This window comes from Triturus cristatus, chromosome 1_2, assembly GCF_964204655.1.
Source record: "Triturus cristatus chromosome 1_2, aTriCri1.1, whole genome shotgun sequence".
Taxonomy (NCBI): Eukaryota; Metazoa; Chordata; class Amphibia; order Caudata; family Salamandridae; genus Triturus; species Triturus cristatus.
The window spans coordinates 784,154,169-784,178,263 of record NC_140580.1 but is presented as its reverse complement, the minus strand read 5'-3'; the positions used below and the strand labels follow the sequence as shown (position 1 = coordinate 784,178,263).

Here is a 24,095-nt window from a genome sequence, read left to right as displayed (position 1 = left end):
AAGGCCTCATCCTATGATGGATGCATATACATGAGCACAACTTTACTGCGCACACTTTTAATTTAAATAAGGGTTATGTACGATTTTATTATGAAAAGAATGGGGTGGGGCTGACAGTCACACTATACAATATGTTATCAGGTCCTCTCTTTCAGACTTTGTCATAGATATTTCACTTCAAAATACTGTTCCAAAAAATACCCTGAACCACTGAATATTCTTTGACATTTGGACTGATTTTAGTAACTTATGTCCACAATGAGGACTCAAAAACGGCAGCTATGATGCACCTGCAATAAGTAACCGCAAAAAACAGAAATGTTATGTTGTCTATGTCTCCAGTAATAAGTGCAAACTCTTAATTATAGTTACCCATCTTTCCCTAAACCTTTGTGAGAACGAAAATTGGGTTAAAGGGCACCCCTATCATTTTAAACCATGGTTTGACATCCAGGTACACGTTTCCTCACTGATCCCAACTAAGTTTGCCAGAAATTGAATTACACGGACAACATTCGAAACGTTCCCACATTTTGCATTGCACCTCTCTGAACATTTCACAGTATTGCAATGTTGTCAAATTTTTGTCTCTGGGAGACTGACTTAACATAAAATCTGTTAGTGAGGGATATTTTTGGCTGAAACCAATCTCCAGCAGATATCGCCTGAGACTTTTTATATGAAGTGCGCACTTGCACAAAAAGAAAGTCATGCGAAATACCAGTAAACCACATTTTGCACTAAAAGAGTCATTTTGCAAAATGTTCGTAGAATTTCAGATAAACAGTTGTGCATCTTTACACACCCTTCGTCCAAACTAAATTCGCCTCCATGTTTCCGAGTTGTCAATACCAATTTTCGTGTTCTCAGTGTTCCTTTTGCACATGTGAATTAAGTGAAAAAATACGTTGTGAAATGTGTAAAAAGACGTGTGTGGGGCGGGCTTGTTGAAATAACACACCGTGCACACATCTGCCTTCACACAGCTTCCCTGCCATTGGCTATCTGGCTGAAGGAGAGTCTTGTCACCGCACAGCGGTTCTCCAGGGAAGAGCAGAGCTTGGCCGGGGCTCCTCATGACCCCTGGCAAGGGCAGGCGGTGACAAGGTCACTGATGCCACCAGCAGGAGCATGGATACCTCACACATTTCGGTTGCTATGGCTATGCCTATTAACGCTTTGGGTTAGCAGAAAAGGGTATACCTATGAGCACACCGTGCATGGTGCGTGTATCTAAACATGGAGGAATCAACAACCAACATATATATGTTGATACAAGATTACCTTTTTGTGTACGGTAACATGCATTGGCAAGTAAATACTCAACGTAACAGACAAAGATCCGCTTACGCGACCTTCCCAAAGATTTGCTGGCATAGCCTATTACACATATGCGTTTAGTCCTTGGTCGCACCACCTTGTAGAAAAACTAACCGCAATCAAAGAGCACCATTCATTCACAACAACATTGGACAGCGGGCTACCACTACTGCAAGCCGACACTTCTCAAAATGATATACATCTTTAACCTTTGTATTAAGCCCAGACAATGAGAGCTTCCACCCATGGAGCTAAGCAGACCTAATTCAGCCATGAGTACATTGAGCCGACAAGAGATTAGCTTCTTCACCGCCCGACGAAGCCGTGAACAGGGGCAGACAATGCTATTCCATGGCGACAATGAGCACACTTACTTTGAGTGTCAGCACACTACCAAAGTCCACAATCACAATTCCAGCATTAGCCTTGTGATCCACATCACATTTAAAGCATGCAAGAGGATTATATTAAATAGCAAAACAACAGTAAGCAACACAAAATCCATAGGGGTCAAATAGGGCATGCAAAAGGGCGTACTAACCATTCTGAATAGCCGCGACAAGAGGTGCTCATTGCACCAGTGACGGAAACAGACCACTTCACCCGGCATTTCTATAAAGAATACAAATAAAACTCTGCAAATCTCTTCTGCCGGCTTCCTCTTGTGAACTGCATTACCATGCAGCAGCCTATCAAGTGTCACCACCACATGCTAGCAATCCTGTGCACTGCAGTATGATGCAAATGCTCGGTCCACATAGGTAGAGCAGCAACGGTATCCAGTGACTGCGGCTGGTGCTCTCGATTTACCATCGGCAACAATCCTATTTTGATGGCTATTATATATAGCCATGCAAAAGAAAGTAATTGTTTGAAAAATTATTGGACAAAAATAAGGAGCACCTGCTAAAATGTTAAAATCATGAATCCTTAGCAATGTACTTCAGATTCTGAAACTAACTTCCTCTCATGTTAAACCTCTTCAATTTGCATCAGTTTATTTACACCTCAGGCGGCTCCTAAGAAACTGGCATCATTTCATATTCATAAAAACAACAGACTTTCTGCATCGTCATTATGCAGATGCTAGAGGTGTGGCCATGTAACAGAGAAGGCAACATGTGGAGGATTAAAAACGAGAAATGTTTTTAGAAAATAAGAACATTGGATATCTGAAGAACAGAGTGCCAAACAACCTCCATAATAAAAGACTAAATAAAATGTATAAACACAAGCACTTTAATGTGCAACATTCACTCTGATCATCTACCAATAATTGAATGGTTAATGTTATGAAAAATGCCTTACATACATATATGAATGATATGGGGAAACAGGAGCAAGTAGCCCTTATTTGTGGAGGAAACTCCATACTAAATCTGTCAGTAAAACCTGTAAACCTGAGACTAAAGTCTGTCAGACCACAAACACCCTCCACATCAGGAAAGAACTTAAAAGCCTGACCTACAAGCAATCCATCACATGCGTTAAACTTCAATTCTTTCTGGACCCTAAGAACACCTTCTCTGCCCCTTCACCCAAAGCATTAACTGTGATTCAAGCCACAAGTTACCATCCAGCCAACCGACCCCTTGCGGGTCCCTCTCGAGCTGTAGCTGATCTCTCCTGCTCTATTCTGCAACACTCTTTTTGCTTTGTTGATATGTTTCCACTATATGAACCCACATACATAATTATTCAATTTTTAAGATACTAGTGAATCAAATAGTGGACAAATCAGGAAAACAGAAATTAAAATAAACTATTTAATTTAGACTTTCACCATGAGTGTTTAACGGTGGAGGTAGAGAAAGTTCAGTAAAATAAAAGAATGAGCTCATTTGTCCACCTTTTGGTGATAACGGCAAGAGTTCCACATCCCTAGCTCTGCAACCTTTGGTTCAAGGGCTGGAAAATAGATGACTTCTAGGAGTGGAGGGAGGAAATACTTCTCCTCTTTCTGTGCACCCTAACTTCTCCGGTGATGCACAAATCATTGATTTTTGGATATGCACAATGGAGGGAGGTTTTTATTGGTGCAGTTGTATTAACTCTGGAATTAGTATAGCACATGCACTGGAATCGGAGCAAAGACCACCATCCCCATTTCACATATTTGATGGAACAATCGCAGGTACCTAAACCCATTTATTTAGGGGAATAAGACTTATAAAATATCGCCGAGTGAATCTGTTTCATATATATAGCCCCTCTTCGACTTTCACATTTATAAGCATGTTTGGCTTTTCTTTCATATCCACTGGACCAATTACAGTGTTGTCCATAAGTGTAAAATAAACTGTTAATAAAGGCTGCCCTTGACCATCATTTAAAAATATCAGTCGTCTGTAATGTCTACGTGACTTAAAGGCTCACCGCTAACGTTTTATGTGATTTGCATATAACAAACTAAAATTTTTGGCAAAGCCCCTCTTACGTTAGTAAACTGATCAGCAGAAAACTGGGTAACAGTAATGCTTGGACGGTAAGTACCAGAAATAATGTAGTCTATAAAGAACTATACTTAAACACATGATTATTGTTATAATTTAATTAATTCTATGATACTTTGAAAGATTACTTACTGCACCATTTAAGCGTTTTACTATTGGCTTGTCTCTAGAATATATTATAATATGTTAATTTTTCTAACTTCACATTCAACTATAAATTTGAGGTGAAAGATGGCAATAGAGTGTAGACAATATTCGGCTCACTTGACTGTCGGTCAAACACCACTACTAAGAATCAGGCTTATGGGCAGTGGGTGGCTCGAGAAAGACTGTTCACAAAGTAATCAAAGAACATAAGGCATGATTTCCATTTAAAAAATCATACCCAAGTCACAGATGTTTAAATTGCCACCAAGACAAACAATCTTCATCAACTGATAACACTTGGAAAAATAAAGAAAAGAAAATTAAATCAATAAACAGGATATGTTAAGATTTATCTAATTTTGGGAAATGGTGTGGGAGCCTCAAGCCAATTTAGAACCATTCCAAAAGTATAAAGTCTTTATTATCTAAAAGCATATTGGCGAACTAATCGCAGAGATCCAAATTTCAGCTTGAAAGTAATAATATTCTTTGATTCTTGCCTGGAGTATATTGACTCTTGATTTGAAAGATTTTGAATAGATTTTAAGCACTCAATTTTTAATTTATAAATGTGTATGGTTTCTAACTGCACCATTAACAACACGAAAGTAGGTGAAAGGCAGGCCGAGGTACGTGAGTACTCAAAACCAAACACTCTTCCTGCCCCCTTCATGAATCACTAATCACCTTAGCACTTGTTACTTAAATACAGAGTTAAGTAAATGTCATATTTTAATGTTGGGTTCTTTCGATTTTGAGTTTGCACCATTAAATCAGTCAAATATTTTAAGCTGTCAACTTTGTAACCACATTTTTAAAAACAAGTCTATACGTTCTTTTGGTAAAAAGATGGAGGTACATTGGTAACAACTAAAACTTTATATTTCCTCAAACACACAAACCTCTATTGTTCCAGACAATAGCTCTACAGGTTCTCTATTTTCAAGCACTTGTCGAGTGTGGCATTTCAAATATGCAATACCAACCCGAGTGATGAGTAATGTGTTGTACTTAGATTATGTGGTCAGTAATCAAGTTGGCAAAACCAAAGGGGATGATGGACGGAGTGTTGAACATTGAAAGCACTCACCCCCAGTCAAGTGATCTGGGTTTAATCCATCATCATCACTCCGCCACCCCAGTTCAGACATGGCCATATGCAAATCAGTCTGACCCTGTGCCTCATGGGAACAGTCCAGCTAGAACTGCCAAGCCATGTCTTCCCTGGACCGGAAACAAGCTTCCCGGGACCGGTTTCTGGCTAATCAGCCGTCATCAGCCAGGCTAGCTTGAATCCAGTGGCAAAGAGAGCAAGGGACCCACGTCTGGGCATACCCTGCCAACTTAGGGCGAACAAGGCAAAACCAAAGGGGATGATGGATGGAGTGTTGAACATTGAAAGCACTCACCCCCAGTCAAGTGATCTGGGTTTAATCCATCATCATTCTTTAGCTCACTCCGCCACCCCAGTTCAGACATGGCCATATGCAAATCAGTCTGACCCTGTGCCTCATGGGAACAGTCCAGCTAGAACTGCCAAGCCATGTCTTCCCTGGACCGAAAACAAGCTTCCCGGGACCGGTCTCTGGCTAATCAGCCGTCATCAGCCAGGCTAGCTTGAATCCAGTGGCAAAGTGAGCAAGGGACCCACGTCTGGGCATACCCTGCCAACTTAGGGCAAACAAGGCAAAACCAAAGGGTTGTTTTTGCAGTAATCAAGTTGAACATTTAACTGTTTATTCACTAAGATATTAAATATCAAAATTACAAGCAAGCATCCTTAATCTGCCCACCCCTTTGCCTTGCCTCATGAATGCCACTTATATTTATATTTAGCTTTCCCTATTTTCATAATTTGGTTGTAGAATATTCTTATTTAAAACAATCCTATCTCTGTGATTCCAAAAATTAAACAGTATCCAGTGAGATACATATGATTTGTAAACCTCAAAATATATCTCTGTTGGCTTAAAATACAATACCTGCTCAATCATCCAAAAAGGGTTCTAATAGCCAGAAGCATAGTAACAACTTTTTTTAAATGACCTGTATTAATTTGCTTTTACATTAAACAATTTTCATAGTGAATACAAAGACAAAACCAGTAGACACAACTAAAATTGAGTAGTATTCATAACAATTGCTTGCAGAAATAGCAACAAGTGGACTCTTTCTACAGTCTATCTTCTACATATCTTAAAAGTATAAATCACATTCATTTGAAAGTCTTTATCTTTAATAACTTTTAACAAAATGACAAATAAGGAAATATATCCTGCCAACAAGAGACCATGGAGAATCTCTGCACAACCACAATGATAATTCAGCTTTAAGTTTTCCAGCGAGTCCCTCTGTGAGGACTTTTTCATGTTGATGTAAGGGGTAGGAAAAAAATCCTTCCACGACTAAATCATGTTAGTACTCATCCTTTTTCACAATCATCAGATTAACTCCTTAATGTAGAACTCTCCTATGCTCATGCTTAGTGCAGAAGCCTTTCAATCTGTTGCCACATCATTCACCTTCAACTGCATTCATATAAATTGGTTGTTAAAATAATTCTCATGCACAAAGTTTTTACTGCTGATAATCGTAAACTATGAATCGGTATTGTGATCAAGTGTAATTTTTACAATTCTACCAAACGGGTCTTTGGCCAGAATCAGTCCTGGACTGTGCTCTTGCCTTGCATGGTTTTACTAAATTCAGAAAGATGTCGAAGCCATGTACACAGTTATCTAAAGATTGCGTAAAATACATGCTCTAAAATGCACTTTCCTATGGTCCAGAAACCATAGAATAATCTATAGCTCATTGGAAGCACTAAATCCCCAGACGTCAGAGGGGCGTGGTTCTCTTTAATAATCCACATTTGTAAAGCGCGAACAATCACCCGTAAGGGTCTCTAGGCGCTGGGGGCCATCGGGAAGATTAAGCAAGTTATTGCGCAGAATCACATGGTGCTGGGCTAATCTGACGCCGGGGATCGAACCGTGATCCCCAGATTCCACAGTCAGTCGCCCTGGCCGCGGCGCCACACCTCTCCCCTTTCACTTTCAAGACATAGAGGGGGAGGAAGGAGACCATTATCATATATCATATATGAGGAAACACTTTGCCTCTACACCGCTGCCCTATTATAGATGCTGGTGCACAGGCAAAGGAGGTGTCAGGAGGCATACCGACTGTGTGCCACTTAGAAGTAGTGCACACTCATTGCACCCTGTGGGGAACCACTCAGAATTTAGGAAAAGGGTTTTAAGGACTATCTAGGCATGCCCTGCAGGCAGGTGCAGTAATATACTGCAACCATCTCGCAGTGGGATCTCCGACTGCTTACAAATACAGGCATGCTTCAGCCTGCAGTAAAAGGCAGACCAGCGGTGTGAAAAATGTATTCTGACTTTCAATAATGGGCTGTTTACAGTGCAGGTGCACGTTCGCCCCTGTACTGTAAGCAGAGCATTCACAACAATCTGATGCCCAGTTCCGTTCTGCACCTGGCGCGTCCAGTTAAAGTTTTGGTGCAGACTGAAGCAGTGCACCCTATTCATAACAAAGCCTTAGATGCAATCCAATCTTCCATCATGTGGCCCCCCACATCCCTCCGGTATGTCCCTTTTTGAAAAAAGCATTAAAGCTGCAGAATTCACAAGCGCCCTAATTTAAGTGAATTTATAGGGTATTTGATCATATTCAGCCACCCAACTTCCCCTCTTCTGCCTTCTGCAGAGGAGTTGGACGCAGAGTCTGGCCCTCCATCTAACCCTGCAGCGGGCAGCGAACACCCCTCTGCGCACCACCAAAGGCAATGTGCAGTGGGAGTTGGCCTCTGGGCCTAGCTCCTGGTGAGTCTTTGCGCCCAAACCTTGCAGAAGGGCCACCTCTCCACAACATCAATCTACATATCTTTTTTTTTCTTTTTTGGTCCCATGTACTTCAGCGGTACCAGTGCTGAAGCTTCCACCCAATGGTGCTGCTGTAGCATGTAAACTTCTCCTAGTAAAACTTGCATGGTATAGGGATACCATAGGGTGGAAGCTTGAGAGATGGCTCAGATCATGCAATACAGTCCTGCAGTACCACAATGGCAAATTGGAAAAAAAGCACCCGTAACCAAAGATGGCCCTATATATTTTTCATTGTCAGTGGGGCTCCTGTAGGACACCAAGGGTACCAACCGTCATGATATAACTATTTTTAACCCCTTCATGACCACCTCAGAGTACCTCTGTAAATGCAAAAATCTTGAAAAAGACTAAACTGATTTACACCAAATCACAAAAGCACGCTTTCTGAGTAAAGTTCCCATTTTTTTCAAATTTCATGTCATTTCATTCCGATGTTTTTTCTGCACCTCCAACCGGATTTTCCTATGGAAATTCACATTGGAAATCAATGTTTTAGGGTTCCAACTTTTTCTTGGCACTACTTGACAGATCACCCTGAAACTTCACAGGAAGAAGCTGAGGTGAATGAGCTTTTTTGGAGGTAAGGTTTTGTGCAGATTCATCATACGTGGTCAAAGTAACAGTAAAACAAACAAATGTTCATCTTATGGAAACAATGACCTAACTATAACCACACAGTGGTGGTCACCACTATGCAGTATGATATATATATATTTTCAGTACCGACGTAACGCTTTAAACTCTAAAAAGTCAACAGTTATAGTTAGCCCAAGTAACTATGACTTGTGCCCGAAGGTAACTACAACTCGTGCCCTCGCCATGCACAGTTTTCTCATCAATAATTTAATTGCAAATGTTGCAGTGATATTATCAATGATGTCATAGAAGATTTTTTTATTTTACAGAGTTTTATATACCTCAAACTTGACCCGAATCGGGTATCAGAGCGCTTTACATAGCACCAGTTGCATTACATGAGGACACATTCATTTTTTGTTAGGCACGGGGAGATTAAGTGATTTGCCCAGAATCACAGGATGTTCAGCGTCATTGCCGAGACTCGAACCCGGTTCTCCAGATTCGGGGTCGACCGCCCTAGCCGTTAGGCCAACTCCTCTCCCAAGATGTCATGAGTATTATAATATGTGGAGTAATTAGTAGTGCATGGTGAAGGCATGAGACATGGTTACCTGGTCAATTTCTGAGATTTTTAGAGCTTAAAACGTTAAGTTGTTACTGAACATTTCACCTAACTATAATATAACTTTAACCTTTGTTTCTTTCAGTAAATTTCTAGTGTTTTTTAATGCTATGGAAAAATGTATTACAATATGCAAATCTAAACCCCGGCAACACACAACGGGAGAAGGCTGGCTGCAGGCTGCCCGCCCAGACCCTGCGACCAACTTCCTGCATGCAGCCAACCCCACACTGAGCATGGCCATAGGCTGTGCGCAGGGGAAGGTTGCCCACAAGCCAACCCCATGCTATGCAGGGCCTTCGGTCATACATAGCGGGGGGTTGGCTAAAGGCCCTGGCCTGCGATCGGGCCCTGCAGCAAACCCCCTGCAAGTAGCCAACCCCTGCGGCCAACCCACCCAAAGGTTGCCAACCCCATGCTGTGCAGGACCTTCGGCTATTCTTATATGGGATTGGCTGCAGGTCCTGGCCTTCTGCCAGGCCCTGCAACCAACATCTTGCAGGTAGGCAACCCCACGTTGCGCACAGACTTCAGCAGTCCAAGGCAGCCCCCCTCCCTAAACCTTATTAGGCTGCTTTGACCCCATCTCCCAGGGCCCTATGGTTTTTAAAATGGGAGGGGGCTATGTGGCTCCCCTCCCAAAATCCTATTAGGCCCTGTGGACCCATCCACCAGCGCCCTATGTACTTAAAATGGAGGCACGGGGCCCCCTCCCTGAGTCTTATTAAGCCCTTAGGACCCCATCCCATAGGGCCCTATATACTTTAAAGGGGGGCTTGAGGCCCCCTCCCCGAGACTTATAAGGCAGTTAGGCGCTGGGGATCCCATACGTCAGGACCTTTTAAATTTTTTTTAAAGGGGAGAGCCTCATTGTGCCCTGGATAACCCTATCCCCCAGTGGCATTTATTTATTTTGAAGAAGAGGGGAGCCATGTGTCGCTCTCCCCGCGTCTATTATGGCCCTGGGGACCCATTCACCAGGGCGGTATATATGTGTTGAAAGGGGAGTGGGGCTGTGCCGCCCCTCCTCCTTGAGCCTTTAAAAGGCCCTCTGGACCCTATCCCTTGTGACCCACATTATTTCAAGGTGGGTCTCCACCCAGGCACCCACTATGCTCAATGTTGGGGGCTGCTGGTGGAGTACCGGGCCTCCCATGGCACCAGCTCACTCCCCGTATGCTGATGGACTTGCAATTGCTCCTGCCCAGAGGGAGCAGCTACTTATGCTGCTCCCTCTGGTGGGAGCAATCTCTTGATCTGTTTCCCTTCCCGCGTCAGTGCAGACAGGGAAAAAGAACAAAAGTCTGCTCCCAGCTGATGGGAGCAATTTCAAAGCTCCCGTCCCCAAATAAAACACGGCCCGTCATTCCCGGGCCCTGAACCACCCCTTGGGTTTTTTTTTTTCCACATTTTGCTGTGGATTCGTGGATTGTGGCAATTTTATTTAAACAATTTTGGCCCCAAACAGGGTTCCTCTGGGACCCGACTTCCAGGCCTAGGGGGTCAGGGTGTTCCTACCCTGTCCCCTTATGTCTTTCTTTTCATTTCTTTTTTTAGGACTCGTGCTTGAGTCCTGAGGCCTAAGATGGCTGCTACTACTTCCTCATTTATGTGGTGGCAGCCAATCACATCTTAGCGGGAGATCTGTCAGCTACGCAGAGGCTCCGCGCACCCTAGATATACACATTTTTTCAGCACTAATTGCTCAAAAACTACTGAAATGATTTCATTGCTTATAGCCTGTGACTGCCTTCATCTAATTCAAGCACAACAAACTTTGTTGAAACCTTTGTTTATCGAACCTGGAGTGAGAACTTGCCCCCAAGCCATTATACTCTACTTATATGGTAGATAAATTCCTCTGATTAGTCGATTTACCAAGTTCTTGCAATTGGTGTATAATATGTTGAAATCAGTCTCAAAATCTATATAGACTACCAGGGAGTAGAGGTATATAATTTTTGTGCTACTTATAATGTAACAATGTGTGTTAGTTTTATTTAAAACAACAGGACTAATTTTAGGAATTGTTGAATTTATACAAACCTGTAACACGCAAAACAGTAACAAATAGTGGCGCCATTGAGTGGAAGAAGCAAAATCTTGAATGTCATTTTAGTAATTTCGTATTTTGTAACAAATTGCAATGATATTGAATGGAACAAGCAAAGCTGATCCATTGTCAAATATTGTAGTATGGATTGTAATCTTTGAAGCACTTTAGCACTACCTAGCGCCAACCTTTGCACAATGATAAATAATGTTTTTAGAGTTGGATATTTATAAAATTGCAGATGGTTTTTAGCCATCTGCTATATTTTATTACGACCAACGTATTGTTGAGTAAATGCTGTATTAATATTTTTATAGACAATGCAATGATTTTTATCAATCAGACAATAAATGTAACTAATATATGTAATAAAGGGGAATATTTGAGTCTGGCAAGTAGGTTCAAGTGCCAGAACGAAATGACAGTTTAAAACTGCGCACACAGGCTCTGCCACGGCAGGCCTGAGCCATGTTTAAAGGGCTGGCACAATGGGAGCTGCAGGCCCACTAGTAGCATTTAATTTACAGTCCCTGGGAACATATAGAGCACTCTACTATGGATTTATAAGTAAATTAAATATGCCAATTGTGGCTAAGCCAATGTTACCATGTTTTGAGTATAGAGCATATGCACTTTTGCACTGGTTAGCAGTGGTAAAGTTCCCAGAATACTAAAGCCAGCAAAAATGAAGTCAGCAAAACAGGTCAGAAGGCAAAAAGTCAGGTGAAACGACGCCAAGGATGCCAGGTCTATCAGGGGCCCAAGTTATTAACAACACAAGAAAAGCATTTTTTATGGAAACGTGATCCTAACTATAACGACCAAGTGGCAACCGCCACTGTGGGAGGAAAATATATACACACACAACAAATTAAAATTAGATCAAATAAACCATTGAAAAGCATCCTTGAAGCAAGAATCGATAAGTAGACTTTTCCTCTTATATCTACATAAAATACGTCCTAGCTCATACATTGTGGTTATTGTTCCATCATTTCTGCAGGGCAAATCACGGTGGCAGGATCATGAGGTTTGAAGCAGCGATTAAGAAAAAGGTGTCACGGGAGTGGTCATACAACCTAACAAATGAAATCGAGGACAAGTTCACAAATCGTATAGTGCACGTGCTAAACAAAACACTTGTTAATAATAATAAAAATGAACAGAAGCCAAATAATCGAGATGACCTTTTGACCTTCATGACAATTCTTCTAATGCACGAATTTCACACAAACAGTAGAAAATATCCGAGCATCGCCCTGCAGCAACTGCAAGATGCTGTTTATCCAAACAAAAGATCCAGCCAAATGCGTCCAGCACCCGAGCTTAATGTACAGTTATCGTGCAAATTATGCCTCAAATGCAAGGTTTGTTCTCTGGTCACGAAATACTTAGCCCATGGTAAACAAATATCCTTCTTTCGCATTTCAGCAAACATCCTATGCAAAATGTACCGATGACACAAAGGACAGTGCAATACGGCATTCAGGTGACAGTGCGTACGGTAAACATTTCTGCTGCCTCATGTGAACCCAAAGACAAAAGGCGAGTGCAAGCTAGCATCAAAAAAAATGCACACCTCAGTCCACGCCTGGCAGGATGTCGCAAATAAACCAGATTTGCTCAAAAGAATGCACGGGCAAAGCATACATTTTAAGATTAGCGAGATCTTACGTGTTCGGAGAAAAGATCTTCTTCCTCTACTGCCATTTTCTGGGCCCACAATGAAACTTGATAAGTCAGTCAGTTAACTCATCCGTCACAGCATCCCAGCTAAAAACGCTGCTCTATGGGAATATGCGAGGCCGTTCGAAGCAGCCAGCTAGAGGCAACGGCGAGGGCCCCCTTAACTGTGAAAACAAAGGCAGCGCCTAGTGTAGCCCGATAGCCCTGCAGCCCTTCCTCGCCACACCGTGCGCGTGCCCCGAGATTGCAGGCTCACTTACCATACTTGTACGCTCCAATCATTCTCTGCGTGTGTGCCCGTGATATGTGGAATACCAAAAATAGCAGCGCAATCGGCCGCTGGTGCGGGACAGGCGCTTGGAGCCACTCGCGGAACCAGCTTTTGTCATTCTGCTTATCAGCTTTTTCCTCTGTGGCGCTGGGCCCTGTGACTGCCGCGCACCATTTTACAGCGCCTGCCTTTCGCGCGCGTGGCAGCCGAGTTTACATCTTCCTCACATTTCCCGGTTAATAGATCGTTTTCGATATTTCCACCTAGACCTGCTTTTCCTGATCTCCACACCCTGCCCGCCGTTTTTTCCCTCCAAAATCACGCTAAGGCAAACAGTGCGCAATGTGTAAAAGTGAACCTATGGAACCGGGCAACTGCTGCATATATGTAACACATGCTAAAAATAGAAAAAACCACACGAGGATGGCGGAATGCTCCCAGACAAAATTCCAGGGCTGCCATGTACAACACCAATAATCTTTCTGTCCTGCCACGCACGAGGAACACGTCTTAACCAAGCCGGGCAAGTCTGAAGGAGGCATTCAAGCACAGTAGTGTTTATAGGGCGGCAAACCTAGGAGTCTTTTTTTGGGTACACTGTACAAGAGGGCCTCTCACGGTGTGCCACGCCCTCCCCTCCACAGCTGTTCCTCGACGCGCTTGCACGTTTCTGGACGAAAGCACTGACTGACTGGAACGAAGCCTACAAATAAACTACACCCGGCCTTCCCTGAACACACCCACCACGGGATGGGGACAAGCACTGTGCAATGTTCTGGGACTTCCCTTCTATCAGCAGCAACTGGTGCAGGAATCTATCCGGCTGCCACTTCAGTTCAGATGTATTCACAGTGAGAGTTAATTGAAACCACTCACAACATGCAGATTCATGGAAAAAAGTTCAGTTCACACAATCTTTATTCGATTTTAAGAATAAAATCATAAAAGACAAATCAATTACAAAAGAACAGAAATTAACACGCACATAAGCACGCTTGCTTTAAAACCCCAGAGAGAAAACGTACAAGAAAGAAAAAACTGTGGGCGAATTTAAAAACTGTAAATACAGAAAAGCCGGCCTAACTTGAGTAAAATTCATTAATTTTAAAATTAGTCAAAAAAAGGTTATATCGTAGGGTATGATATTTAGAGCAAATCATAACAATGTGTAAGGTGTCATTGACCGAGACCTTGCAACAGTCACATAAGGGCAATTCCGAATCCTTAAAACAACCAAAATTAAAAAAGACTAAATGTGGAAATAAATTCAGCCTTAAATAAGTCAATAAACGTCACTGATGACGAGTCAAATATGGATCTAAATTATCCACGGTTTTCACTAAAATCGCATGTATGACTGAAATAAATGCCCCTACAACCCATTTTCGATCAAAATCAATGATCAATTATAGAAAAAAACTAAATATGTAATCTAAAACCGCTGCTAAAACAATGTGACTGGACCTCACCAATACAGAAACCTAATTTTTGTTGTTGAAAAAAAAGCTAATTAAGGCCATTTCTTCTAAGATCGTGAGTTTGGCTATTTGTTTATTGCTTCCTATCCAACAAGCATTGGCAAAACTAATAGGTCTTGCCTATGTGAGAGGAATTGGCTTTGCTAATGTTTTTAGCTTTGTTGCAAATGGCTGAAAGTAATGTAAAAAGGCTGTGTGTCAGTGTTATAGTGCTTTTTAATTTCTTTTCAGTTATGCTATACTGAAGCTAGCACTGCTGCATAATATGACTAAAAAACATTGACAAGCTCAATAGATCTCGCATATGCCATTCCCTATTGGCTTTGCCAATACTCGTCATGGAATGCCATATGGTAAGTTGTAAGTATTTAAAACGTTTTTACAATGGCTGAAGTGCTAATGTTATAGAATGGAGAATGCCCTTGCCAAGGAGTTAGTGTGTCCAGATTGAGGAGCAATTTAGGACCATAAAAAACTATGAAAATGAGGATTATAAATGCGCTGAATGTGACATAAGTCATAGGTAGACAGAAAAGCCCAATAGGTTACATCTTTTATTACAGTAATGCTTTAGGCTATGAGTTACTTTGGGTGGAATGGTCACAGAAGAACCAAAAAAGGACTCCTGACTGCTTGATTAGTGGTAAAATATAGCAATAGTTGGTGTTCAGTGGGTTTCATAGCTCTTTTGACCCCTGTGTCACCGCACCTGCTGCACAATTCAAACCATGTTTCTAGTGTCTTCAGGGAAACTGCACTTGACTGCTTGTTTAGTAGTAAAATTTAGCAATAATCAGTGTTCACTGGGTTACCAATAGATCTTGGCCCATGTGCCACTGCACCTGCTGCACCATTTAATTCATGGCCCTAGTGCCTGCAAGTTAACAGCACTTGTGACTGCTTGTTTAGTAGTAAAATAAAGCAATAATCAGTGTTCAGTGGGTTTCCCAGACATTTTGAGCCCTCTGCTGCAGCATTCAAATCCTGGCCTTAGTGCCTGCAAGGTAATTACACTTGTGACTACTTGTTAAGTAGTAAAATATAGCAATAATCGGTGTTCAGTGGGTGTGCTAGACCTTTCGGGCCCTCTGCAATAACACCTTCTGCACCAATGAAATCATGACCCTAGTGCCTGCAAGGTATTTGCACTTGTGACTGCTTGTTTAGTAGTAAAATATTGCAATAATCAGTGCTCAGTGGGTTTCCTAAAGCTTTTGGTTCCTGTGCCACTGCACCTGCTGCACCATTCAAATCATGACCCAAGTGCCTGCAAGAACAAATGAGGCAATAGTTTATAACCAGTAATATATGTTTTCCGAAAAAGGCACAGTTGCAGACGAAATACATAATAATTTTGTAGCTAAAAAAACAAAAAAGCTTTCATAAAAAGTGCTTTTAAACTTATCCAACTCTTCAAAACGAGATGCCACAGGTGTCATAAATAAAGCATATGCTTTACACATCAAAGTGAAAATACGAGTTTGCGGAAGAATACTGTAAACACAGCTTTCTCATGGGGAGGTACGAATTCAAGCTGCACAGCCTTAAAGCAAATAAAGCCAGCAAATCAAAAGTCAGAAAACATGAGTTACAACCTACAAAGCCAATAGCAAGCCATGGGTGGAATGCATTCCCAAGTCAACCTTCTGAAAGTCCCCAAGAAGTCTTTTGCATAGCCAGACAGCTGCACTGTCTGGTAGGCAGAGGCCTACAATGACATGCCATCACTGCCAAGTGTCCTTACATTCTGAGTGATACCTATTGCCAACTGTGGCTTTTTAGACAGTCACTTTCTGAAAGATGCAGCGAGCTACGGGTCCCACAACTCCTGTGTTTCTTAGAGTGTCACATAATTGAAGTGTTGGATAGAATGTCGGAGTAGAAGCTACTTACTGGCATTGCTCTAGACAGCAATCCTTTCCAATGTTCACCTTTTCCAATTTAAGGGCAGTGCGCCACTTCAGAAATTCATCAGGCTATGATTTTCCTGCGTTTGTTCATTTCACGGCTTCTTCTGTAAAGCATTCTCCTAGTCATCATCCCAACAGCTGGCCATATTGGCTAGTAACGACTTTGCACTGCTTTTGATACCACAGACCAGCTACTTTCATATCCGCTACCCAAGATGTGGGTCACTCAGTTGCTGACCAGTGGATTGGCAAATTCCGCACCTGGGAGAATTAGTGCTAGGAGTCGCAGGCACCTTCTGAAAATTTGGAAATGGTACTAAGCTCAGCAGGAGTGTTCCAGCATCCCATGCAACCAGAGAGTTTAAATACACACTTTTCTCGAGAGGTAAGCATTACAGAGGAATGCATTATTACTGTATACCAGCAAAGGTCGTTACCAATATTCCCTGATAGAGAATGGCTGATCTCTAATACAGTACCACCCGTAGTGTTGAACGGACAGGGTCAAGTACTGGGTCAGTCAGAAACTATGCTCATTTTTATAAAACACACTACGACCTGCCTGGTTACTTGCTGAAAATGATACAATGTATTGTAGAGTTTGGATGTCTACAAACTGAAGGAGTCGTCACCGAGTTCCTGCACTCTGGCAAACCATTAGTGGATGAATTAGGCTGTTGGGAGGGGTGTACCAATGCAATTTTCCCATCAGGGGAGTAGCGTTTACCAAGATGTCTCTTTTAAACAATGCGCAGTTCTTTAAACTAAATAGCCTTTAGCCAGCATTACGAATGGCCCGGGTAAAAAGGCCTGAGTTTCCCTAAGACCAGAGATATCGACACCAGCGGTACTGGTAACTGCAGGGGTTGATAATATCCGTCCCAGTACAAGTTGGGCCCTGAAATGAGAATCTAATAGGGTAATCAGTAATTCTGGGCTAGATTTCCCTGGTAATTCCTAATTTTCTCCAGTATTTTTACAATGATATTTCAGCAGTTTTCAGAATCCACACAGTTATCAGCAGCCGAAATCTATCAGGGAAAGTAAAGAGATCTGTGGCGTTTCTGCCAATATCCTAATTCCAATGGGGGGCAGTAACAGTATGAATTAAGAGGCGACTTGTAAGGAGGGCCCTAATCTCAGTCTGTATTGGAGGGAGGTCAGTCCTGGAGAGACATGGCTGAAGATGACACCTTGCAGACTATTCTGCAAGCGCTCGAAACATAGCATAGATTTGAGAGCGACACCAAAATACACAACATTTCCTTAATCTAGTCAGGAAGAGGTAAACGCATTCGATTAATCAATTCAATTGCTGAATAAAACAGAGGTTGTCTTTTAGGGGTTTTACCTGAAAGAGGACGTCTGGAAACTGCTGATTTCAGAGTCTTGTGACAAATTTCAGGGGGAAAAGGATGCCAAGGACAACATCCTCTAATATTATCCCATATAGAGAACTCATTGAGAGAATGGCGAGAAACTTCCTCTAATATCATCTCATATAGAGAACTCACTGAGACCATAGCGAGACCTTGGGGATGCTATCTTAGAACCAGTGAGTTTCCCTGTGCTGAGGCCAGACTAGTTATTAACAGGAAAAGGTGGAACTGCTGTAACCGTGCTTGCATATTTTCTCAACCTGATCACAGGGACAAATCCTACTGCGTGACTGCTAATCCTTTGTCAGCCCTCTAAGGCTCCCTCTACTACAAACGCCCTATGACAAACATTTGAGGAATCATTGTACCTATATGGGAGGTTAATCTATTAATCTGGGCAATGCGTGTTTAAACACCAAGGGGCTGTGGAATTCATAACCACAATTCACCCTATTTCTCATCTTGCAAGAATTTGCATTCTGTCATTGAGAAGATCCCATAAGAAACTCAATTGTCCACGAGGTTTTTCAATATGTAAGCCTTTGTTTCTAGGTGAAATCCTTTCCGCAAAGTTCCCCTAGAAGATTTAGACCCTTGCCACCCTGCAGCCTTGCTTTAGCCACTCACTGAATAAACTGGACAACATGCGAGCACAGGCAGATAGATCTCTTCTTTTAACTCTTTATAACATGAGTTAAGCCAGGGATACCAAGAGGAATTCTATCATGCAAATCCTCCCACACACATTTTATGTGCACCACTGATCACACAAAAACATGAATGAAGTCGATACACAACAAATATATACACCTTTATACTAAGACCATATCCTTTAAACTACAGGAACTGAAAAATAAAAGTTTACATTAAATAACAATCTTTGAATCTACCAGGAACTCATGAACTCCTGAGCCACCACCACGTTCATCAAAATCTGCTTCAAGGGCCTCAGAACTCTCCTTGCCTCACTCAGGCACTCTGGCCACATGTTCCAATTCCAACATTGCCCGTTAGCCAACATTATCTCATGCCATGCCCTTCTCACCACCACCATTATCAACTCACACCATTTCTTAATTTAGTTGGACCCTTTTTTCAGATCTCATATTCAATTCCAAAATAAGAAGTTTTGACACACTTCAATGTGCCACATCTGTTCTTACATTTGCTCTGTGCCTCCTGTATCATAATCTTTACTTTCGGTATACCGAAAGCAGAAGGAAACCCTTTCTGAAGTGGTTTAAGTGAAGCAGGTGTCACCCAGTGATTAATTTAAAAAAATCATAAGTGCCATGGCTCTCGTCAGTGGGCCACTGCAGGCTGCATCACCCATCGTCTCTGCCAGCGCTGCTAATGACAGTACCAACAAAACTACTAACCATCACACTCCTACAAGTGTGATAGTTTAGACTATTCAAGTCCTCAACATCTATGAGAATGTCTTGGACAGCATTTATTACTCATTTTTATGTGCATTAAATTCATAAACAACTGTTGTTGTACCCATCTCTAAATTGCAAAAACATTGCCACTGTGTGGCTGACTATCATAAGTGCCGGCACTGACAAATACATGCCAGTGCCAGCACCGGTAACCACCGGCTCAAATTAAACACTGGTGTCACCGCATCCTGTGCTTTCAGAACCCGGAATAACACCACTCCAGTGCTGGTATGTAGAGTTTTGTTATATGGCCCTAAAATGAACCTCACCCCATCGTGAAAACTCCCTTCTTCCCCCACCATGGATTCACTACCAACTACTAGCCCTCTCTGCCATACTTTTTCTATGTGGATGGAACATAATTTACTTCTTGTGCTTTATGCCCAAGTTATATAAAAACTCTTGCAACTCAGTTAACGTAACTATAATCAATTATCCAATACTGGTGGTGGGCTTCCCTCGCTCTGAAAACATTGATTCACACTCTTAGTATTAGGCTCACTGATAAAAAAGACCTCCAACTATTTTCATGTATTGTCAATAAACACAATAGCATACTTATGGGCCGCATGTATTATATGAAACTGACATAGAAAAACAATTCCTAATCTTTGTCATGCTTTATCTGATTTGTTAACACCCACTATGGTTTGCACAATGCTTCTCAAACCTTATCCGATTGTCTGCACTCCACACAACCACTAACTTTCTCCTCAACATCTCAATCCATTCCAGGCCACCAGTATTTCTCCACAAGCTTCAACCTATTTTTTTCTTCTTTGTCTTGCCAAACGAATGTACTTTACGGACTGAGGCCGCCCCCCAAACCAAGAGAAGGCTTCATCCACCCGGAGGCTTGCTGGGAAGGTAGAAGGGCGGCAATGTCCAAGACTGCTGCCTGGTACTTTACCTAGAACATCACTGGGCAAGCTGCAGAGGCTGATTATTGCGTGGGCATGTGGTGGTTGAAGCTCGGCACTTGTAGATTGAGTCCACACAAGGAGTCTACTTGAAGGTCAGTTACAGCTTTACTGAACCAAATCAAGGATTCAAGTACAGGGGATAGGACTTGACGAGAGGCTGGGGCGATTGCCGGGAGGGGGAAGAGACGGCAATCAGGGAGATGTATGTGCGCTTTCCACATGATCATGGGCCGTAAAAGCACCACTTTTTCATTGATGGAAATTTTTATCTTGAAACGTGTCTAACCCAAGATTTGTATGAGGATAATATTTGTGAACTCACTCTCTACTTTATGTTGTATGGAGCTTATGTTCAATAATAAGAGTTTAAAAAAAGAGCATTCTCTAGCCATGCTTCTAAGATTGCAGGGGCAGGTCAAGTAATTGTCTTTTTGTTTTAACAAAACAATTTTGGAACATCAGAACATTCTAAAGTCAGCGTGAAAAAGAGATCTAAATACAAATAGCATATTTAACAGGGGAACATCCCACCCATTACACCAGAGGAAAAGCAGTTTCTGATTCCCCAGTGAGAAAAATTCTTATCCGAGAAATCTGTAAGGTGCCCACCTGGAAGATGGTTCATACATTTGGTAAATGTTATTTTACTAACTTTAATTCCAGGACAGGTTCCCTAACGGGACAGGCCTCTAGTTGTAACCTATTTACTTGAAGTTGATCGAGCGTCAAGGTATTCTGAAATTGTAGGGGTGCACCATAATCACTGTTAGTCCGCACCCACATATTATGTGAATTAGTTTAGAGGTGACATAGAAATTGTGTTATTAGAATCGTTTAACATAGGTGTGATTAGAAATGTAACCATGATTTTCATAAAGAAAAATGTCGTAGAGCATTGCAAATGTATTTTAGTAAATGCATAATATTTGGTTTTTATGTAATGCAACAAGTTAGTTAAACGTGTGCCATGTTAAAGTTGCACGTGTAGTTTTCTTATTCATGCATAAAAAGAATAATGAACTAATGCTCAAAGTGTGATTTAGGAGCGTGTTTAACAGTGTAAAGGCCTGATCGCATATACGTTTAAAGAGAAAGGCCTGTTCATTTTTTATGTTAGCTAACGTTGTAGGCCGAAGATGATTTCCCTTGATAAAGGCTTTGGGTTTCAGGAAAATGGAAAATCTTAGAGAAAAGTATTTCGTTCCCATGTTTCTGTTGCAGGTGCAAGGACATTTAGCTCGTTAGAGAGACTAGGTCTTTATTTTAGGAGTTAGGATGGTACGAGAAGCCAACAGGAGAGTAGATTGGAATTTACAGATGATACTTTCAGCGGAGAAGGTGCCTGGGATCCAAGGTCAAGCTAACCGTCGTTGGATGGAGTACAAGTTTCACTGGAAAAGTACTGAGAGAAGACATGGCTGAAGAGGTGTGCTAAAGGGCTTGTTCTACGTTTTGGGGATTTTGTATTAGGGACAGTGCCCTGAGGGTTGAGCAGTTGAAGTTTAGACGGGACACTAGAAGGAGCATTTTAGAACGAGCTCTGAATAAGTGAATGTACTTCTAAGAAAGTCTTCACATCTGACACCTTTTTACTCTCTTGCCGGGGAGAGAAATGTTAAGTAGGGATGTCACTTTAGAGATAGAGTAGGGATAGACTAATTGGTTTTTTTAGGCTAATGATTCCTAATGTAGACATTGGTTTAACCATTGCATTTCTTATGCTTTTAGAGTTAGTTATTCTTTTTGTTTTGAGTCGTATGAGACTCTTACGTAGACTTGCATTTGTTTTAGTGCCCATTTATCTTCTTCACCTTGTGCTAAGGTGTCTGTATGTGCAGTTATTTTTGGTTGTAATAAAATCCTACAAATTTTAGATTCAGAGTCAGTGGTCCTTCTTAAATGAGATTTGATTCTGGTGATTATGTATTAAGAATTGGATTTTCTCCCCTCTACACTATTTAGCAGATAAAAAGATCCTGGCGACCTGAGAGGATTCTTGGAGAGAACCAGGTAGGCAAGAATCCGGTCCTATCAAAGTAATGCTCTTTTCCTTACCACACAAATGGATGCCACCTCCATCACAAGGTTTTCTTTGGCCTGCTATTCTATTCTACCTTTTATGGACATCAGCGATAATCCTATGGCATAGAAGGAAAGGTTACTCTACCTGTAATTCTAATTATCTGCTATGGGTCTCTGATTCCATAAATAACCCACACGCCTTCCCTTATTTCAAAAGTGCACCTAGAAATTATTAATGGTGGATCCTTTCACTTGGTTATCTGAAGAGATAAACTGCCTGACTGGCCGTACCATGCAGAATGGGAAGTCTGGCATGGGGAGTCAACAGGGAGGTAGATATCCCTGTGCTTTTACCTCCCTCCTAAAACCCCCAAGATTTGAGTGACCTCAAATGGTCAACTACTGCTAATAGGGACGCCTTCCTGGAGTTCTTACTGTGTTTACTGGACTTGTACAAACCTTCAATTTGAAATCTCTGCAAAACTCGATATTATAATATGGTAGAGCCAGTGTTTTTCCTGCCAAAGAAAGAGTATTATTGTTGGTACCACTTTGAGGTGTTTCTGCCAGTTGCTTTGCCTGTTTTCCCATCTCTGTTTATATTTGTGGGTTTCCACCTTTCCTCCAAACTCTAGGCATGCTTGCGGTTTCCCACTCAGAGCATAGGTGCCAGTATTTCCCATTAGCCCACTGGCCACTTATATTTAAATCATTCTCCAAGGGCATCCAGCCCAGCCATCCTGCTAAGGAAAAGAGAGCCTTGAAAACCAAGAAGGGTTTTGGCTCAAAGGGCAGCAAGGCTAAGCCAAATATCATCAAAAGACCAAAACAAAAAGCCAGTGCTGCACACAACTCACCTATACTTAGAAGGGGGAACTGAATGAAACAGTAACTCCAGCAACCACTTTTTCCGTTGGATTTAATCTGTGAAATGTTTTACATTTTTATATTAGCTGCATTTTCAGTTAATAAAACATATTCATTGTGAAAATAGACAATATAAACATCATTACCACAACAATATCGAATATTTGACTTGATTTTGTACAATTTGACACCAATACATAAAAAGCTGCAATCAAACGTATAAACATCTCAGTTATGCACATCATCCATCCTCACTAGACAATCTACACATTAGAACAATTATGAACAAATAATGTACAAAAAGGCCATCAATAAGAAAGCATTTGGCATAGTTTGTAAAACACTACACTGTGTTATTTTAGAGAAGATTGGCCAAAAGCGAAAAAGAGGGGGGTCTACGCGTTTCGAATCCCTTATTGTACGGGGATTCTCATCAGGACCAACATATAGCTGAAACAAAACAAAGAAAATATTTTTAATCAAATGGCCCCACTCTATTGCGTTGTAGCTGCATGTGTTAAATAGGATCTTACCTTAAAATAAAGCAAGCCAAGCTTTTCAAAATTGTCACTATTTCAATCCGTGACCTAAGTGCATAAAGAACCAACAAAATGTCACCTCTTCATATTTCTATAATCCACAACAACGAACCAATTATACAAAAGGACAGGTAACAGCTGCAACCCATCTTACTTATAAAGCTGTGGTGTGTTCCGACAGGGTATTCATGCAGCGGCGATTGCTTGGCTACGTCTCCGGTCTTTTATTCATTGGAAGCAAGTCTCGGTATGTTTGTATTCTAGAAAACGAACAACTCTGTATGTCAATATATACCTTCACGTTATATATACGTCGTACTGGACGTTATATATGGGGCTTTCAGTGTCTTACCTTGACACGTGTGGGCGTGAAGAATCAAGAAGTTTCTTTCCTTTGCTGAGTTATACGAAGCAACTAGTGCTCCGACGGGACCGCTAGATTAGACTGGAGATAACCGTGGAGAGTCAATCTCGGCGTCCGCTTCAATCTAAA

The 24,095-nt window shown here is 41.7% G+C and overlaps 1 protein-coding gene across 31 annotated transcripts in view; it reads right to left on the bottom strand.

Annotated features, from left to right (window-relative positions):
* Positions 1 to 24,095, bottom strand: part of ANK3 (ankyrin 3) — a 1,906,984-nt gene that overhangs the window by 881,837 nt on the left and 1,001,052 nt on the right. The window contains exon 1 of one of the 31 annotated variants that reach the window (XM_085608820.1): positions 13,032 to 13,156. The exons of 29 other annotated variants lie outside the window; for them this stretch is intronic. In XM_085608820.1, the coding sequence (XP_085464946.1) occupies positions 13,032 to 13,034 (3 nt within the window). In that variant the 5' untranslated portion in view covers positions 13,035 to 13,156. Of the gene's footprint in view, positions 1 to 12,759; positions 12,935 to 13,031; positions 13,157 to 24,095 lie in introns of those variants that run through there. One more of the 31 variants, XM_085608816.1, reaches the window with a different exon arrangement.